Source organism: Cynoglossus semilaevis, chromosome 13 (genome assembly GCF_000523025.1).
Source record: "Cynoglossus semilaevis isolate Cse_v1.0 chromosome 13, Cse_v1.0, whole genome shotgun sequence".
Lineage (NCBI taxonomy): Eukaryota > Metazoa > Chordata > Actinopteri > Pleuronectiformes > Cynoglossidae > Cynoglossus > Cynoglossus semilaevis.
In genome coordinates, this window is record NC_024319.1 from 3,305,797 (window position 1) to 3,322,886 (window position 17,090).

The 17,090-nt window shown below is 42.8% G+C and overlaps 3 protein-coding genes across 4 annotated transcripts; all 3 read right to left on the reverse strand.

Moving 5' to 3' along the window:
• Positions 1-242: 242 nt before the first annotated feature.
• LOC103388070 (collagen alpha-1(III) chain) lies at positions 243-7,487 on the reverse strand. 2 transcript variants are annotated; one of them, XM_025061521.1, is made up of 27 exons: positions 7,241-7,487; positions 6,747-6,975; positions 6,048-6,129; positions 5,883-5,948; positions 5,584-5,765; positions 5,171-5,302; positions 5,024-5,077; positions 4,891-4,944; positions 4,722-4,775; positions 4,403-4,456; positions 4,252-4,305; positions 4,096-4,149; positions 3,929-3,982; positions 3,728-3,781; positions 3,455-3,499; positions 3,211-3,264; positions 3,062-3,115; positions 2,902-2,955; positions 2,726-2,797; positions 2,461-2,496; positions 2,299-2,343; positions 2,190-2,222; positions 1,954-2,100; positions 1,653-1,829; positions 1,466-1,556; positions 1,170-1,247; positions 243-1,005 (listed from the first exon to the last, which is right to left on the reverse strand). In XM_025061521.1, the coding sequence occupies exons 2-27, from the start codon at positions 6,765-6,767 to the stop codon at positions 809-811; spliced, it is 1,998 nt and encodes a 665-aa protein (XP_024917289.1). In that variant the 5' UTR covers positions 6,768-6,975; positions 7,241-7,487; the 3' UTR covers positions 243-808. The 2 variants fall into 2 exon arrangements, with proteins under 2 accessions (XP_024917289.1, XP_024917290.1); XM_025061522.1 differs by having other exon boundaries at positions 6,747-7,487.
• Positions 7,488-7,628: 141 nt separating this feature from the next.
• snrnp48 (small nuclear ribonucleoprotein 48 (U11/U12)) lies at positions 7,629-10,724 on the reverse strand. Its single transcript, XM_008322929.3, has 9 exons — positions 10,470-10,724; positions 10,028-10,141; positions 9,647-9,707; positions 9,318-9,398; positions 9,012-9,194; positions 8,470-8,591; positions 8,278-8,381; positions 8,013-8,132; positions 7,629-7,807 (listed from the first exon to the last, which is right to left on the reverse strand). The coding sequence occupies exons 1-9, from the start codon at positions 10,605-10,607 to the stop codon at positions 7,684-7,686; spliced, it is 1,047 nt and encodes a 348-aa protein (XP_008321151.1). The 5' UTR covers positions 10,608-10,724; the 3' UTR covers positions 7,629-7,683.
• A 540-nt stretch (positions 10,725-11,264) lies between these two features.
• LOC103388072 (uncharacterized) lies at positions 11,265-16,527 on the reverse strand. Its single transcript, XM_008322930.3, has 11 exons — positions 15,337-16,527; positions 14,699-15,058; positions 13,670-14,044; positions 12,950-13,303; positions 12,805-12,822; positions 12,453-12,516; positions 12,334-12,377; positions 12,073-12,217; positions 11,871-11,984; positions 11,590-11,657; positions 11,265-11,399 (listed from the first exon to the last, which is right to left on the reverse strand). Exons 1-11 carry the CDS (start codon positions 15,721-15,723, stop codon positions 11,376-11,378), a joined length of 1,953 nt encoding a protein of 650 aa, XP_008321152.1. The 5' UTR covers positions 15,724-16,527; the 3' UTR covers positions 11,265-11,375.
• Between the last annotated feature and the right edge of the window lie 563 nt (positions 16,528-17,090).

Sequence of the window (17,090 nt, forward strand, 5' to 3'; positions counted from 1 at the left end):
ACCCCCATGATGTCAGAGTGATGACATCATGGGGGTGTGGTCAGTGGTGATACGACACTTTTATATTCCACTTTGACAAATCAGGTGACAGAGTCATGCAAATGAAGAAAACAAAGCGAAAGTTGAAGACAGGGGGAATCTCCCTGGTGTTTCCCTCTAAGAGGAAGAAAAATAAAACAGAATCTAAAAAACGGGAAACTCCGATAACTCTCTAAAGGTGCAGTCCAGGGTTTTTTTATTGACCTTTTGTGCTTTTATTGAACTGAGGACGTAGAAACAAGAGACCATTCAGGGAGGACAATGAGACACTATGAGACACTGACTCACTTCTCTTTCTTATCAACCCTGAAAGACAAAACTATAGATGTTTTCTTTTTTCAGACACAGCAGTTGTTGATCCACCGCTGGTTCTATCAGTTCACTTGTCTTGTGTTAGATACACTGTAGCTGTTCCTGGGAAAATATAATTGTAACTGTGAACTCAGTGTTGTTTCTTGAAACTGAAACAGTTCTGAGGAAGAAACACCTTAAAGGAACTTTAGAAAATATTTTCTTTTTAATTGTGATTTAACAGAAAACAACATTTTCATAAAACACATTTGTTCTGGAAAAAAAAAAAGAAAAGGTTAAAAAGTTCTGACAAACCAGATCTCTCTGCAGTCTTTATGTCCTCAGCAGATCTGGTTCTGAAGTCTTAGATCAACAACCGGTCCAGTTTCATGTGTTCTGAAGTCAACAGCAGGTTCTGGTTCTGGTTCTGGGGGTTCTGTAGATCCCAGCTGGTCTGATTCTGGTCCTGGTTTGTTTTCTAACTGACGGGACCTTTGACCAGACCCTGTTCTTTCCTCAGAACCGGGGCGTGAATGCTACAGTCCCGGGCCTCACAGAATCCTGGAACTCCTGCAACCCCCGTGGTACCAGGTGGACCCACTGGACCCCTGAAGCCACGAGGACCACTGGGTCCTTCCAGACCATCTCTGGGTTCCGCTGGTAGACCTGGAAAGCCTGCGAAGAGGAACAGTAGCTCAAAAACCTTACACACTATAAGCGCCCCCTGCTGGTTTCTGCAGTTGATGTTGTTGAATTCAGGTAGAGGGCGCTCTCTCTATATTAGTGACAAAGAACTGTTGTGACAAAGTCGTGGAACATTTCTAGAACATTTCTGGTACCTCTAGATCCTTGCGGTCCATCAGGTCCTGGCAAACCTTTACCTGGACTTCCCATGAGTCCTTTAGATCCTTTCAAACCTAGAGGCACAAAAACCAGATGAAAGACCAACTCTGAAATATCCAGGATTTTCCTGAAAAAACCTTTTCCGACTCCGTAAATGTAGAAATTGGATTTTGTTCTGGTTTTATTATTATTATCATCATTATTTAATTATGAGTTCATACGTAGTTAGTTGTTATTTATTATAAGTATTCAGTCAGACTTGGGTCTGTGTTACTGATAGTTTGGTTCTGACCTGTTTCTCCTGGTTCACCTGGCTCTCCATGCAGTCCTCTCTCACCCTGAGCTCCTCTCGATCCCTTCGCTCCATGTTTTCCAGCTTTTCCCTGTAGGAACAAAAATGTTGTTAAATTTTGTTTTTAAGTCAAATGTTAATATTTGATTCTAGTGAAGCCCGCTCCACCCTCCCTGCTGGGACTCACACTCCTGCCCTGCAGGCCTTCCTGTCCTGGGGCGCCCGGCGGCCCGATCAGCGTCCTGTTGTTGATAGGGCAGCCCTGGGAACACTTGGCCCGGATGGAGGCGGCGTACTGAGAAATCTGGGCCGTGACCACGCCTCGACAAAGCTGCAGGACCTGCTCATCACTAAGACCTGGACCCTGCAGGACCAGACCAGCGGTGGTTAGAACTGGTCTCTGACTGAGTCCATTCTGAGACTTGAAGGTTCAGGTTAAAGATTGAAACTCTGATATTAGAACAGCTTGACCCTTGACCCAGACTCACCACAGAACCCTGGACTCCTTTGGGTCCAGCTCGGCCTCTGACACCGGCATCTCCAATCAGACCTCGCTCTCCTCTGGTTCCTGGGAGTCCCGGTGGACCCACGGGACCAGGACCACCGGCAGGACCGACTGGACCTTTCAGTCCATGCTGCCGGAAAAACAATGTTGTAAAAAAAAAAATTAAAAACTAAAGAAGAAATATGAACAATGTTTACAGTTAAAACTACTCTCTCTCACCTGTCCTTTGTCTCCTCGCTCGCCCAGGATTCCCTAAAAAAAAATCACAAGTCAGAGAAATTCCACAGTAGGCGAGAAGTGGTCAGCAAGATGTGACCTCTGACCTTACCTTTTGACCTTTATCTCCTTTGATGCCTTTCCTGCCTGCTGCCCCCTGCAGGATGAAACACACATCCATCCGTAATCTCACCTCAATCCTTGTTGTAAACCCATTCATTTCTTTTTAATCTGTTTGCTTGATTAAGATCTAAATCATTTCTGTGTCACTCACCTTTGTACCAGGAGTGCCTTGTTCACCTTTCGCCCCCTACAGGAAACAAATGATTTCACATCATTATTTATGACCACGACATAATTTGATTTATTGTATAAACCTGAGATCTGATCTAATCTAATCTTATCTAATCTTATCTAATATTATCTAATCTAATCTAATCTAATCTAATCTAATCTAATCTAATCTAATCTAATCTAATCTAATCTAATCTAATCCGTCCAGATGTCGTTAGACGTCTGTTCCTGTTGTCAGTACCTACCTGAGCTCCCTGCAATCCTCTGGCTCCTGGGTTTCCTGCTACTCCAGAATCTCCGGGTTCTCCTTGAGTCCCCTGGTGGACAAAGACAAAACTTACCCTGTTCTTTATAATGGTACAATAAAAAAGGTTCACGGAGTTAGAGCTCTAATCAAATCCAGGTGCTGTTTCTTGCTTACCACAGCGCCCCCTCTTCCTCGGGGTCCTCTCACACCCTGTTCCCCTTTGTTCCCCTGAAAAAGGAAACAAACCCAGAGATTGGTAATCTGGACTCCACACCTGAAATCTAAGATCCTAATCCTGAATTTTGAAATTAAAATTAAAAATAAATTATTTGACCTTGGGGCCAAATTGACCTGGCTCTCCGATCACACCCGGGACTCCCATTGAACCCTGTGAGAGAAAACACATTTTTATCATTTAAAATTAATCTGAATCAAAAACCAAATCCATTACCTGCACAGACGAGACAGGACAGAAGAACTTACGTCTTGTCCAGGATCTCCGTCGCTGCCTGGAATTCCATCCAGACCTTTACTGCCCTGACAGGAAGGAGAAAGTCACAAGTAAAACACAGTAGACAAGAAACAAGAAATAATTTGCCATTTTAAGTCAAATGGAGAGTCATGTCTGTTGGTCAAAATGTCAAATGTCTGGATTCTGGTTCTTAACAATCTGCAGTCAGTGATCTTCATCATGTGACCTGAGACCACTTCCTGTCTCTCCTCTCACCTTTGGTCCTGACGGTCCAGTGCCCCCTGGCTGTCCAGGATAACCCTGCAGAGGGACAAAAACTCCGACTTTAAATCCAGATCATCAGGTAACTTTCTGCTCCACCTTCTCCACAAAGTTCACTAATAAACAGGCTGAACAATATTTTTTTGATTCTATTCCAATCCTTAATCTGCAGCTGTAAAATTATCTTCTTCACTGTTACATTTAAGAACCCACTAATGTTTCTCAGAATCTCTGGATGATGAAGATGACAAAGATGAAGAATCTTACAGTGTATCCTCTCTCACCAACATCTCCTGGGAATCCTGGAGCTCCAGTCTGACCCTGGGAAGGAAGAAATACTTAGAATTAAATGGAGTTGGAATAAATTGGGATTGGGATTAAGGTTAGATTAGATTGAACATTATTGATCGCACACTGGGGAAATTCAACTGAATAAACTTCTGGAGATAATTCAGTCGCTCCTGATACCTTTGGTCCGTCTCGTCCGTGTTGACCTTGAAGACCTTCAGTACCTCGAGTACCCTAAGGAGACAGACATTGGTGTCATGGACCATGTAGAGGTGATGATGATGAAGGTCATGGTGGAGGACGTGGTTTTCATCTCCATCCTCTCATTACAGTAGAAAACATTTTACCTTCACACCTTTACCTCCCTTTGAACCTGGAGGTCCAGCTTCACCGGGAGAACCCTAAAGAACATCGGCACATGCAGTTTAGAACACAGCTGAGATCTTTGGAGATCAGCCCCCAAATTATGAACAAGTGATGAATGACATTCTGTGTTTCCTTACAGGGCCACCAGGGGCACCAACTCCACCTTGTGGTCCTTCCATGCCGACGTCACCCTGTGAAGAAGAGTCAGGTTTAAAAAAGGTATAAAAAGATATCAACACACAACGAATAATTCTAAAAAGAAATAGACAAAATAAATAATGTGTTTACGTTCAGACCAAGCTCCCCGCGTTCACCTAGATCTCCTGGAAGTCCAGCTTCTCCCTAAAGATCATCCAATAAATGTATTAAATGAATGTTTGCTTCGATTACAGGCACATTTTTGTAAATCTCTCCATTACACCAAAGTCTGGAGAGAAAACCATTGATTTTAGCTCACAGAAACACAGGAGCTGCTGGTCCACTACTGACACCTGTGGTTAGTTTCTGTAATTACAGCATACGTGAACCCAGTGACGGAGGCAGCAGTGGATTCCTGATATTCTCTATGAACTTTGGTGTTGGAGGTTCCACTGGTCCATGAACTCACCATGGCTCCAGAAAAACCTGAAGCTCCATCGTCTCCTTCAGGGCCAGCATCACCCTAGACAGGGTCAGAGGTCAAATGTCATTCCATTTACATCACAATGCATCAATGAAACAGTCTGTTTGTGTTTCCTGTCTGTGTCGGTCTCTTGGTTTGTCATGTGTCGACTGACCACAGGCCCTGCGACTCCTCCTCTTCCCCGAACACCTTTGGTTCCTTTATAACCCTGGAAGATACAGAGACCGAAGCTCAGACCATGGACCAAGTTCAGGTTTTGGTTCTTATCAAAAACCAATCTCTCTTACCTCACGGCCTTGGGGACCAGGTTCTCCAAGTTTACCCTGGAGTCCTCTGGATCCCTGACAGGAAGAAGGAACCAAAACAGTTGAGACTTTAACAAACTGACCATCATCATCATCATCATAATTATTATTCCTCTGATGACATCACACCTTGGGTCCCATGAATCCAGCAAATCCTGGTTCTCCAGGTTCACAGTCACACTCTGTTGGCCCCGCCTCTTCCTGTCCAAGCAATGCGTCAGCTCCAGACTCTTCTGAGGAGTCGGTGTCAGGAAACTCGTACTGGACGTCGAAGGACACACATGAAGCCTTATTTAAAATCTTCACTTTGTCATTTGACTTGAATCCACAGACATTTCTAAAAGCCGTGAACTGAAGAAACTGACTGTTGTGGGTTCTCCATTATTACAGTAAATACCAGAGTCAGTGGTCACTACTGACTTATTCTCATCTTCATCATCACCATCGTCATCATTTGGACATATCAACAGAACATAGCGGTGATAATATATAATAAATCTGAAGCCATGTCCAGGTCCAGGTCCTGGTCCAGGTCTTCTCACCTGCATTAACTCTGTGTCCTCTTTGGCGTAGTGAGACTGGGCCGTGGGGACGAGTGGGAACGTGTCCTCAGTGATCATGGTCACCTGGTTAGGGGCGGAACCGTAGGGGTCATAGTCTTCCTCCCCCTCTTCGTCTGGGACCTGGTCCTGGTCATAGAGGCGTGTTGGCCTCAGTGGAAACTCTAGAAGTTAGGGATCAAGGACAGAAGACATGAGTTCTGAGGAGTCCACGTGTCGTTGGTTTGGACACAGAGACACACAGAGAAGTTTGAAGGAAGTCCTCGTTCTTCTGGCCTCACCTGGCTCAGGAGACACATCCGTGTTAAATCGGCTGATGACCGAACCTTCGTCCACCCGGTACTCACCTGAAAACATGAAACAACATTTTTTCCAAGTGTGAAAGTGTCAAATACAACACATGGACAAAAATCTGGTTCAAGTTTGTAAAAGTGTACGAGTCTGACCTGAGGGAATTCCAGAGTTTTCCTCCTGACACTGAGAAAGGACCAAGACCCAGAAGAGAAAACCCAGAGGAACCAGAGACACCTGAGGCAGAACTTCATACGTCAGTCATCTACATTATAACCTTTTATTTATTAAGAAAAATATGTTGTTATCACTCAGGGAAATCACAGATTCTGAGAGTGACTGACTCTGGTCCACTGCAGTCCAGTCCTGAACACAGTTCTCTAACCAAACTCTAGAACCTGTCTTTGATTAAAATGTTCAACAACTTCTGACAAGACAAGACACCGGCGCCAGAATCTGGATTCTGGGCCTTCCACAGAACTAAAACACAGACTAACTGTAGAATGTTAGTTTAATTCAAAAAATTAAAAATGTCCTCAGGTTCTCGTGTAAATATTAAAATATTAATATATTAAAAAAACAGATCTGAAAACTTTTACTAATTCAGTTCTGATCACGCTTGAATACTTTTCAATTTTAGAGATTTCTTCCTTTAACAGAAAAAAAGGGGGAAAAAAACTTGAGGACAATTTTGTTTAGACGAAAATAACTTCAAACAGATTAGATTTATGACAAAAAACAACAAACAGTAAACAAACTAAATTCTGAGTGTGTTTAAAATGATGATTAAAATGACTGATTTTCCCGATCCTGATCCTGACTAAACTGTAAACCAGAAAAACAACAACGTTTACCTGCTTCCTGGAGACGCTCATTGTTCGGCAGCTTTTTCAAACAAAGACACAAAAAAAGCAAAGCTTTTCTCAGCAGTCGTCCTTATCCAGTTTCATCAAGTTCCCTGTCCTCTCTGAGAGCCCACGTCCCTCAGGTCCCTGCACTCTGTGAAAGTCCAGATCCCTCAGGATGAGCAGGGACTGATGTCTCCTGAGTCTCTGCTTCTCAGCTGGGTGAGAAATACCAGATCTAAAAACCCAGGATCAGCACAAAAAGCAGGTTTGTACAAAACATTCTGCTGCAGTTTTCTGCTTTGTGACTCAGAACATTTATCTTCACCAACTATATTTTTTTAAATAAATCAAACTGTGATCAAATAAATGAATAATTCAATATTAATAGCAACATCAAATTTTTAAATTCACTTATTTTTCTATCATAACCTTTTCACCCAAAGAGTGAGCGAATCACATCTGCAGTCAGTGATTACTCTACAGTTTGTTCACATCCTTACCTTCCAGACTGAGTGACACTGACAACAAGAACTGAAGTCTGTGAACTGCTCTCAGGGACACAGACGCAGCTGGTCCACTGCTGCCTCCTGTGGACGGTGTGTGTCACTGAAGTACATTTAAGCACAATCAGCAATGACTTTAAAACGTGTAACTTCTCTCCCACGTTTCTCACATGTATTTCCAATTTCCCAGTAAAGTTTGAGCTGCAGAAAGAGACACATTTAGTTTATATCATAAATGTGACCCCTGAGCTCCGCCTCCCGGGTCTGGGTCAGTAACTGGGTTTAGACCCACAGTGGTTTCTGCTGCAGAGACTGTTCAGGAGTAGATCTAACACCCAACGTTTTATTTTATTGTCCACAACAAAATAAAGGTCTGATGAAATTGTAAATTTTCAGTAACTTTTATTCACAACCATTAATCAAACCATTTTTGACTTTCATCAGTTCTCCTCGTCCTCCTCTTTCATCTCGGTCTCCCCCTCCCCTTTTTTCTCCTTCTCCTTTTTCTTCTTCTTCTTCTTCCTCTTTACGTCCCGGTGGGGGTCACTGGGAGAACAGGAATCTCTGAAGTCCAAACAGAAATCACTTTAATCCTGAACTCATCTTCTGATTTCACACACAGACACCAAACATCTTCTAACACCTGGACCATCTGACACAATAATGCTGACGTGACCTTTATTTCTTTTTAGCTTTGTCTCTACTGAGAAAGAACAACATGACTGGAGTTCTGCTCCCACACTGTGACCTTTGATCTGTGACCTCTCACCTGTCTCTCTTCTTCCTCTTCTTCCTCCTCTCTCTGTCCTTACTTCCTTCTCGGTTGTGACAGAATCGTCGATGACTAACTTCTGACTCGGGTGATGATGATCTTCTTTTACACCTACGTCTGAGATAGAAAACAAATAAATGGATAAAAACAGTTCTGCCTACGGTGTTGGTACCGATTCATCGGTGACCCCGTGAATACGCTGATGGTAGAACAGACTCTGTGGGAACAGAATGTTTGAAGAGTAAACCAGCAACAACTGTACCTGTGGGAGGATGGTTCAGACGGTGTTGAGTCCTCCTCCTTCTCCTCCTCTCTCCACTGTCTGGACAGCTCCTCTGAGTGGACGTTGATCACCTCCCTGATCACCTGCAGAACCAGAACCACATGGACCGTCTGTGTTGTGAATCACAGCAGTGTGAACACGGAGGAACTGTGCACCGACTCCTGTCTTTACCTCAGTGTACGACTTCTTAGTGATGTGAACGTTCTTGGCTCGGTACGACTGACGACGACGTTTGTAGTCCCTCATCTCTGCCATCAGTTCCAGGTGAGTCTTTGGCTCCTTCTCTTCCTCAGCTGGGTAAACACACACACAGACCTGGTCACTTTGGCAATGAAGGAAATGTATTTATTAACTGTTCCTGCACCAAAGTCCATAGAGAAAATCATAGATTCCAGCTAACAGAGAGCTGGGAGCTGCTGGTCCACTGCTGCCTCTTGAGGCCACTTTGTGTAATTGGGGCACATTTTTTATAAACGAAGTTACAAAATAAAACATTTTAACTTGCAGGCCAGAAGTGGCCCCCAGACCAAGGGTTTGTCACCCCTGCTCTATATAGACTTTGATGAAAGCAACTGAGTGGTTAGCGTTACTGTTGCCCCATGCTGCCCCCTGCAGGCAGCGCTGTTGTGTAAACGTAACACAATACTCAATCCACAACTATTGAAAATAAGTTTTCATTTCAATTTTTCTCTCAAACCAGGAAGAAGACCCACCTTTCTTGAGTTTGGACACAAGATCTACATAGAGATCATCATTGCTGGAGCTAGGGGCCTCCTTCTTCTGGCTGAGCACATTGATCACATGATTATAAAGAGCCAAGCGGTCAGCCACAGTGAGGTCACACACAGCCCTCTTGTGGTTCTGAGGAACATCCACTGATTGGCTGGAGAACTGACCTGGTAAAAAAGGAAAAAAAAAGTTAAATTAATCAGAGCTACAAAGGACACACCATATGTATCTGAGCTTTAATCGCTCAACGAGCTTGACTCTAGCCCAAGGTTTGAATGAGTGATAAATACCCTGCCAGAAAACTCCTTCCATCTTCATCATGGGAGCAGCAGATCGAGCCTGAAGAATCACCTGCTGCTGTGCTGACTTATCTGCGAGCAGAATCAAAATACACAAAATAAATCAGGACTGTGGTGGGTGAGGAAAAGTTTAACCTTTGACATTAACCCCGGGATTCGGCTGTTTATACATAAATCTGATCTCTTGGCCGTTAGACAAGGGTCAGGAAATAAAAAGCTTCTGGAACCTTCTATGATTTTCCCCAACAATAAAGGTAAAATAATTTAAGCAGTTTGCCTTTCCCCACGGTGGGAAGAATAAAACTTTAGACACGACTCACCCAGGATGAAGCTTCTGACTCTGCTGTTCTGGTAACAGACTGAAGGATCGACCATTTCTGCCTGGAACACACAACACACAATGCACACACAACTGAAAAAAAAAATCTACATGTTTCTCACCGCCTATACTGAGAAGTGATGGTAAAAAGGAGGTAAAATTACAGCACTACATGAGACTGGGCACAAGGTGGCACCTTTTGCTCAAAACACCTTAGCTTACTCTAGAACTGTGTTGGTTATTTATTTGAACAGCTCAAGTATTAATATTTTAGCACAAAACCCTGATAATTGGCCGTTCAGCTTTGAAGCACAGAACAACATTATACCATCATTGTTGGTGCAGCTCCTTGCTGCCCCTACTGGTTACAGTATCGTCCTACCTGTTCCTCTGCTGAGTACCCCATCTTCTTGAGGCCACAGCAGATCTTGTGCTTCTCCATGTTCTTAAATGAGACTCTGTGGCCGCCATCGTATGGACACGGTTTCATGAATTCCTACAAATGTTTTAAAAGAGTCATTAGAATTAGACAGAGACGGACCCCGCACTGAGAAGATGACGAGGACATGAATAAAAAAGGGCAGTAGAAATAGAAAAAAAACGACTCCAGGGAGAGATGGAAACAACATGATGTTAGAAAGGAAATACTGTATGAGGACAAGAACAAGGGAAAGTGAGTTGGGGAGGCGACTAGAAAAGGGAGAGTTTGGGGGAAAGGGCGCTTTAAGTGAGTTAGGGAGGCGACTAGAAAAGGGAGAGTTTGACTCGGAAAAGTTTAAATAAAATGAGAAGCGAATATGTTTAAGGCGTGTAGTTTACGTCACCTGTGTGTGTAGAAGATTCCATCCTAATGTTTCAAAAACCTTCTCTAACTGTTTGCGACAGTTTCCGGTGAATTCCTGTAGTTCCTGTAGACGGAGCTGGCGCTCCTCTGGATTCACAGCGTTATCTGACGGAGACATGACTCACTTTTGTCGAAAATTCGTGGTTTTATTACATTAATCCTCTTTACAGAACATTATTCTACTTGTCGTTATTTTCCTTTGCCGTAAAGCAACGGCGCTTTGTGATGACGCAGTTCCGGGAAGGGTTTCTTTTTTAATCGTCTTTTATTTTTTATTTAAAAACAAAACGTGTAATAATTTTCCTTTTTGTAAAAAAAGATTAAAAATAATATTACCACCTCCAAACACGATTAAAGACAAATTAGGAAAAGTGGTAAAAAAAACAAAAACTAATTTAAGTCCCTTGTATTTCACGCACATATATTTTCTATTTCACTACAGTTTTATGTAAAATGCCCATTATATTATGTATGTAAATTCTATTTTTTATAAATCAGAATGTCTCTGTGTTCGTATCGTTCATCGGCCATTTCTGTCAAATATCACTGTTTTTTTTTTATCTGTCTTGTCGTTTTGTCCTCTGTAACGCAACAAGAAACAAAAGTTAATGCATCTGTTACTGCTTTGTCAGTAACAGCCCATTGACAGTAGAGGGCGGTGAAACATAAACACGTTCTTCAACAGAGAAAGTCCTTTTTCTGCTGTTTTTACAGCCATTATTACACAACCACACAACTATGCACACACGTTAGTCAAAAACAACAAAAACAACCATTTAGTAATAAAACTTTTAATGGAAGTTTTTTTTTAAAAAAAAGTCTTTATGTTGTGTAAAGGTAAAATCGTGGATGGATGGAGGGATGTCTGATGTTCTACATCTTCTTTTCAGACGATTGCTGATTTCATAAACTGAAAAAAGAGATGATTTTAAACATACATGATTCAATAATAAATATCAAAATAATCCAGTAAAAAAGTGTTTTCATCAAAACTAAAGAAAAACAAAAAAGTTTAATCTGTTTTTATTTGTCTTTATCAATCTCTCAAATAAGAAAGAAATAATGAAAAATTTAAAAGATATGAATCAAACACTTTTCACCTGCTTGAACGAAAAGCTGGCAACCTGGCAGTCACAGGGTAGAGAGAGAAGATGAGCCTGGAAACGCTCTGAGAAGAAGAAGAGAAGGAGAAATTGTCATCTTGATATGACACTGACATTTATCATCTTCATCTGTGACTTTTTTTTATTTTTTATTTGAATCTTTATTTCATTGACGTAATATCTAAAGACCAATAAAGAATTTATTTTTTTTATTTGAATCATTATTTCAGTGACGTAATATCTAAAGACCAATAAAGACTCTGTATCTGTATCGTCACCTCTGAGTATCAAGAGTTTGGTCAGGACAGCTGTGTACTCGTCATAGTCTATCCCATTTCTGGTCCCGTGCTGCTGCCACAGCGTTCTGAAGGTTTGATCATCTACAACCAGTTCTGTGGACAGGAAGTCAAACTTCACCGTGGTCTGACAGTGTGAGAGTGATTCCTCCTTTTGTGAATCTGGAATTTTGGAGTGAATTACCTCGATCAGACAGAGCCTTCCACAGCTGGTTTTGAGTAGCCTGGCTTCCTCTGACGTTGCTCCCCACATACTCTCTCCTGATGACGGCCACGAAGTGTTCCAGTTTAAACATCTCCACGTCATCCAGGTCTCCGTTGTTGTTGCTCTGGGAGCTACTGTTAAAGGCCTTAATGGGAAACGTGCACCATCATCATCACTGTCACCATTATCACTATCACTATCAGCAGACCTGAAGACTTCAGGAGCATTTACAGAGGATACGTCCATGAGGGTGATCAGCAGCTGGGCGGTCCTTAGCGTCAGGGCTAGGATCAGGAAAAGTGAACATGATTATGAAGAAAACAAGTTCAGTTTTTAAAAAGTATTCGTAAGAAACTGACTTTTTCCACTGACTGATAAACCTCCTGCTTCCAGTTTGGCCAGGACGGCCTCAGCATCCAGCATCTGAAAAGAACCAGAACACTCAGACCCGGTCTACAGCACACCACTGAGCTGATCTGATCTGATGGATGGTTGGACACTTTTCAGAGCTTCTCACAGTGAAAACAAAGACGGTGAAGATCTGGAACCAGGTTCTGAACCAGAGGTTACTGAGAACCTGGTCCTGCACTTAACCCCTATCTACAGTACCATCTCTGCTAGTCTGGTGAATGTGGGACATAGCAATAAAATTGTCAGAACAGAACAGAACTGTGATGTCATCTTTCAGAGACCATGAATGAAGACAAATACCTGTAAGGCGCTGTCCTCCTGTAAGACAGAAGTTGAACACATTCAGTCAACGTTTTTGCGATGGTTGTTATTGGTTCATTATACTGTATAATCACATTGACTAACACAGTGAACACACAGTGAAACATTTCATAAAAATACTCACAGAAATACACATCTGCTGTGGGAAGCGGTCACACTGCAGTTCTGTGGGCCAGGAAACTCCAAAGGTGTTCATAATGGGCTCACAGCCCTGTTTGGCCCGCTCACAAAAATTCCTGCAGGGCCACTGCACCTCCCCAGCCACACACTGGGGGGCGTAGACTCTACAGAGGAAAAGACGGATGTCAGCGGAGCAGACGGTCTGGACCATGGAGTTGAAGAAGGACATCTTCGTCACGGCCTCTCTCTGGCTGCTGTGGCCCAGCAGGTTGGGGCTGATGGTCATGTTGTAGCTCAGACGCCCACACATAGGGATGGTGATGGGCTCACAGATGCCCCCAGTGGTGCTCGCGCCGTACTGAAACCAGTGAATGTGATTGAGTCTTAGAGCAGTGACAGCAGAGGTGGAAGAAAACAATCCGGAGTGTTCTGTTCACCTTAGATATTCCTCAGTGACACAAACTGACACCAGGAGGCAGCAGTGTATGAGCTAAAATGAATGATTTTCTCTATGACTTTGGTCTGTCTGCCACTGAGTTACGGATGTGTCTAGGTTCGGCAGGAAGACAAAAGCCGATCTTTTGGCTGAAATGTTTGACATCCACCAGGGGGTGCTCACAGACCAGTGTTGGTCTTCTTTTAGTGTTTTTTGTTTTTTTTTTTAATATTCTAAAACATACAAATGTGAAAGCATTGTGTCATGAATAGAGGGCCTCAAACTCACATGGTCACATGATTCTGTGGTCAAAAGGTCACAGCGGAGTTTTTCAGGCCACTGGAATCCAAACCGGTTCATCAGTGTTTCACAGCCCGACCGGGCCTGTTCACACAGGGTTCTACAGGGAGGACGGGCTATTCCTGCCACACACTCAGGCGTGTAGACGGAGCAGAGGAACGTCTTCAGGTGAGGAGAACATTCCACCTTCACCAGAGGATAGAACTGATGGATCTCGTGGCCCGCGTCCTCCTGGGTTTTATGGCCCAGCAGATTGGGCAACACAGTCTGAGAGTAGGAGAGGTCTTTGCACAGAGGAACTTCGATGGTCTGACACATCGCAGGGAGAGGATGAAGAACCTGATCCTGATCCTGATCCACCGTCTGAGGAAATGGAGGAACAAATCAAACCTGTTTACATAACATAGGAACATACTTTGAATAAAAAGTATTTTAGGAAAGAACTCTTCAAAATACATGGGAACTGTGTTTGAATGTGAAGAAAAAAAAGTTATTTTACACTTGAATAATGAACTCGATTGAGAATCAAAACGATGAGAGAGGGGGGAAAAAGCAGTATTTAAAAAAATACTTTAGAGGCTAAAAAAAACACAGAAGCACAAAAAAATTGTGGGAAAAAATAAATTAGAATCAAAAATGTCAGAAGTGATTAATGATCTGAGGAGTCGAGTTTAAAGGAGCAGAACTTTGTTCGATTTATTCTGTTTGAAATTTAGTATAAACAGGGGAAACAAAGAGGGTTCCATTAATGTTTCACTCTCAACTAATAGGTGTGAATGTGAGTGTGATTTTATTTTCTACATGTCACCCTGTGATGGACCAGAGGACTCTTCAGGGTCTAACTCGCTCTGGTCCTGCGACTGTGGGCTGTGATTGGCTCCACCCACCAACCTAATAATGACTGTCACATCTGTTCAGACATGACTGACTGGACTGGACTGGACCGGACTGGACTGGACTGGACTGGACTGGACTGGACTGGACTGGACAAACTGGACTGGACCGGCTCAAACTCACATGATCACATGATCCGGTGGTGAAGAGCCCACAGCTGAGTTTTTCAGGCCACTGGACTCCAAACCGGTTCATCAGCGGTTCACAGCCCGACCGGGCCTGTTCACACAGGGTTCTACAGGGAGGACGGGCTATTCCTGCCACACACTCAGGCGTGTAGACGGAGCAGAGGAACGTCTTCAGGTGAGGAGAACATTCCACCTTCACCAGAGGATAGAACTGATGCATTTCGAGACTGGCCTCGGCCTGGGTTCTGTGGTCCAGCAGATTGGGCAACACAGTCCGAGAGTAGGAGAGGTCTTTGCACAGAGGGACTTCGATGGTCTGACACTGGTCAGCAGGGGTTGGAGCGACGTCTGTACCCTGAAAGAACATAAACACAGTTCAGTGAGGGAGGTTAAAGAGAGGATGCTGGGATACAGTGATGGGTTTTCTTCATAAGTAAATCTAGAAAAGTCTTTGAGGCTCAACCACCATTTGTTACTGACATTTCTTACGATCCATTTTTATCAAATGTGCACATTAGTCACCAACCGAACCAGACATGTGACTTTGGACAGTCATTTTTTGTTTCCCAAACTCTGACCGCGCCCTCTGAAACAGTACCTAGTACACCGGAACCGTTACCGTTGGACACCTACCTGGACACAGTTGGACTCTGGAAGGGTTTCACACTGGAGCTTCGTGGGCCAAAAGAGTCTCCTGGCCCTGAGCTTGGACTCACAGTCCGTCTTCACCTTCTCACAGAGCGACCGGCAGGGTTTGGACCGTGTGTCGTCCGACCCGCATTCAGGTAAGGCCACGCGACACATCAAGGTTTTGACGTCTGGGGAACAGTTTGTGTCCACGATCTGTGCAACCTGCTGCAGGATAAAACCCGGAGCCCCAGCCGGGTGGAGGCTGGAGGTGTAGCCCAGCCCCTGACATACACTGGACGTGAAGGGTCTGCAGTTCGACCTGTCGTTGCTGCTGCACTGGGTCTGCTGCAGCAGAACCCAGCCCAGAGTCACCAGGATGAAAGACCTCATGGTTCCAGTTTCAGTATCACAGACGTTCTGACACCAGCAGGTCTGTGTTCTGCTCCTGGTTTCTTTTTAGAGGCGGAGTAGCAGTTCACCAATGGAGTTTCTACAAACCCCCCACTGACCTCCATCCACTGCTGCACTCTTAGATTTGGTGGAAACGTGTTGCAAACTGAGAGGCAGGCTGGTCTGAGAGCAGCTGCGTCTGAAGCTCCACATCTGGATGTGATTAGGAGACGGTTGCACAAATGTGGAACAACAGTCCTGGCTCGCGGACAGTTACGTGTTCCAGCACTAAGTGCAGTTGTTTTATGGAGGACAATGTTGTTTCCAGAAGAACGTGGGGAACATGTGAGGATATTCAATGAGAACCAGCAGGAAACAGACCCCAATAATGTGAATTCCAACATTACATCACACCGTCATGTCAAAACACGACAGTCGAAGTAAAGCACCTTATTTTTAATATATCAGATTCTTCAGTCACGTGACGAATCTAAAGAATCTAAAGAATCTAAAGAATCCTATTTCACCTCCGATATGATCAGAGACAAATAAGAAAAACAATTCCACTGAATCTAAAAACCTTCACCAACCAGTCAGTCAGGACTCTGACCTCCTTCGAACTGCCTCACATGCCCCCCCTCCCCCGACTGTGTCTACTGATGATCACTGGGTTGTTGATACCTGAAACTGCAGAGAGTACTACTACATAGAGTACTACTACATAGAGTACTAATACAGAGAATACTGACCAGTGAAAAAAGATGAACCTAAAATAATTCATGTCTCACTGACAGCAAACTTCCACCAGTGGGCACCACAACTGTAAAAGAAAGAAAATTGACACCAAATCAGTGAGGTCATCAGACAGAAGCAGGGTCAAAAGGTCAGCAGCACAGGAGGACAGAAGGACAAAAAGTCCAAACCACATCCTGTGTTTATTTAATGCAGAGAACAAATGTTGTTATGGGTCTTTATATGCATATATACATATATATATATATATATACATATATATATGTATATATATATGTATATATATATATACATATATATATACATATATATATATGTATATATATATGTATATATATATATACATATATATGTATATATATATATACATATATATATACATATATATATGTATATATATATATACATATATATATATGTATATATATATGTATATATATATATACATATATATATACATATATATGTATATATATATGTGTATATATATATATATATATATATATATATACACATATATATATGTATGTATATATACATATATATATGTATATATACATACATATATATATGTGTATATATATATATATATATATATATAAACATGTACCACA

Coding starts and splice junctions, on each gene's coding strand:
- LOC103388070 (XM_025061521.1), bottom strand. CDS start 6,767: ATGAGCGTCTCCAGGAAGCAG. Junction 3,265..3,454: donor CTGGACCGTCAGGACCAAAG/GTGAGAGGAGAG, acceptor CCTTCCTGTCAG/GGCAGTAAAGGTCTGGATGG. Junction 2,223..2,298: donor AAGGAGATAAAGGTCAAAAG/GTAAGGTCAGAG, acceptor ATTTTTTTTTAG/GGAATCCTGGGCGAGCGAGG.
- LOC103388072 (XM_008322930.3), bottom strand. CDS start 15,723: ATGAGGTCTTTCATCCTGGTGACTCTGGGCTGGGTTCTGCTGCAGCAG. Junction 12,218..12,333: donor TGCTGATCACCCTCATGGAC/GTATCCTCTGTA, acceptor AGTAGCTCCCAG/AGCAACAACAACGGAGACCT. Junction 11,400..11,589: donor CCAGCTTTTCGTTCAAGCAG/GTGAAAAGTGTT, acceptor CTCTTTTTTCAG/TTTATGAAATCAGCAATCGT.
- snrnp48 (XM_008322929.3), bottom strand. CDS start 10,607: ATGTCTCCGTCAGATAACGCTGTGAATCCAGAGGAGCGCCAGCTCCGT. Junction 8,382..8,469: donor CTAAGAAGTCGTACACTGAG/GTAAAGACAGGA, acceptor CTGGTTCTGCAG/GTGATCAGGGAGGTGATCAA. Junction 7,808..8,012: donor AAGAGGAAGAAGAGAGACAG/GTGAGAGGTCAC, acceptor TTTGGACTTCAG/AGATTCCTGTTCTCCCAGTG.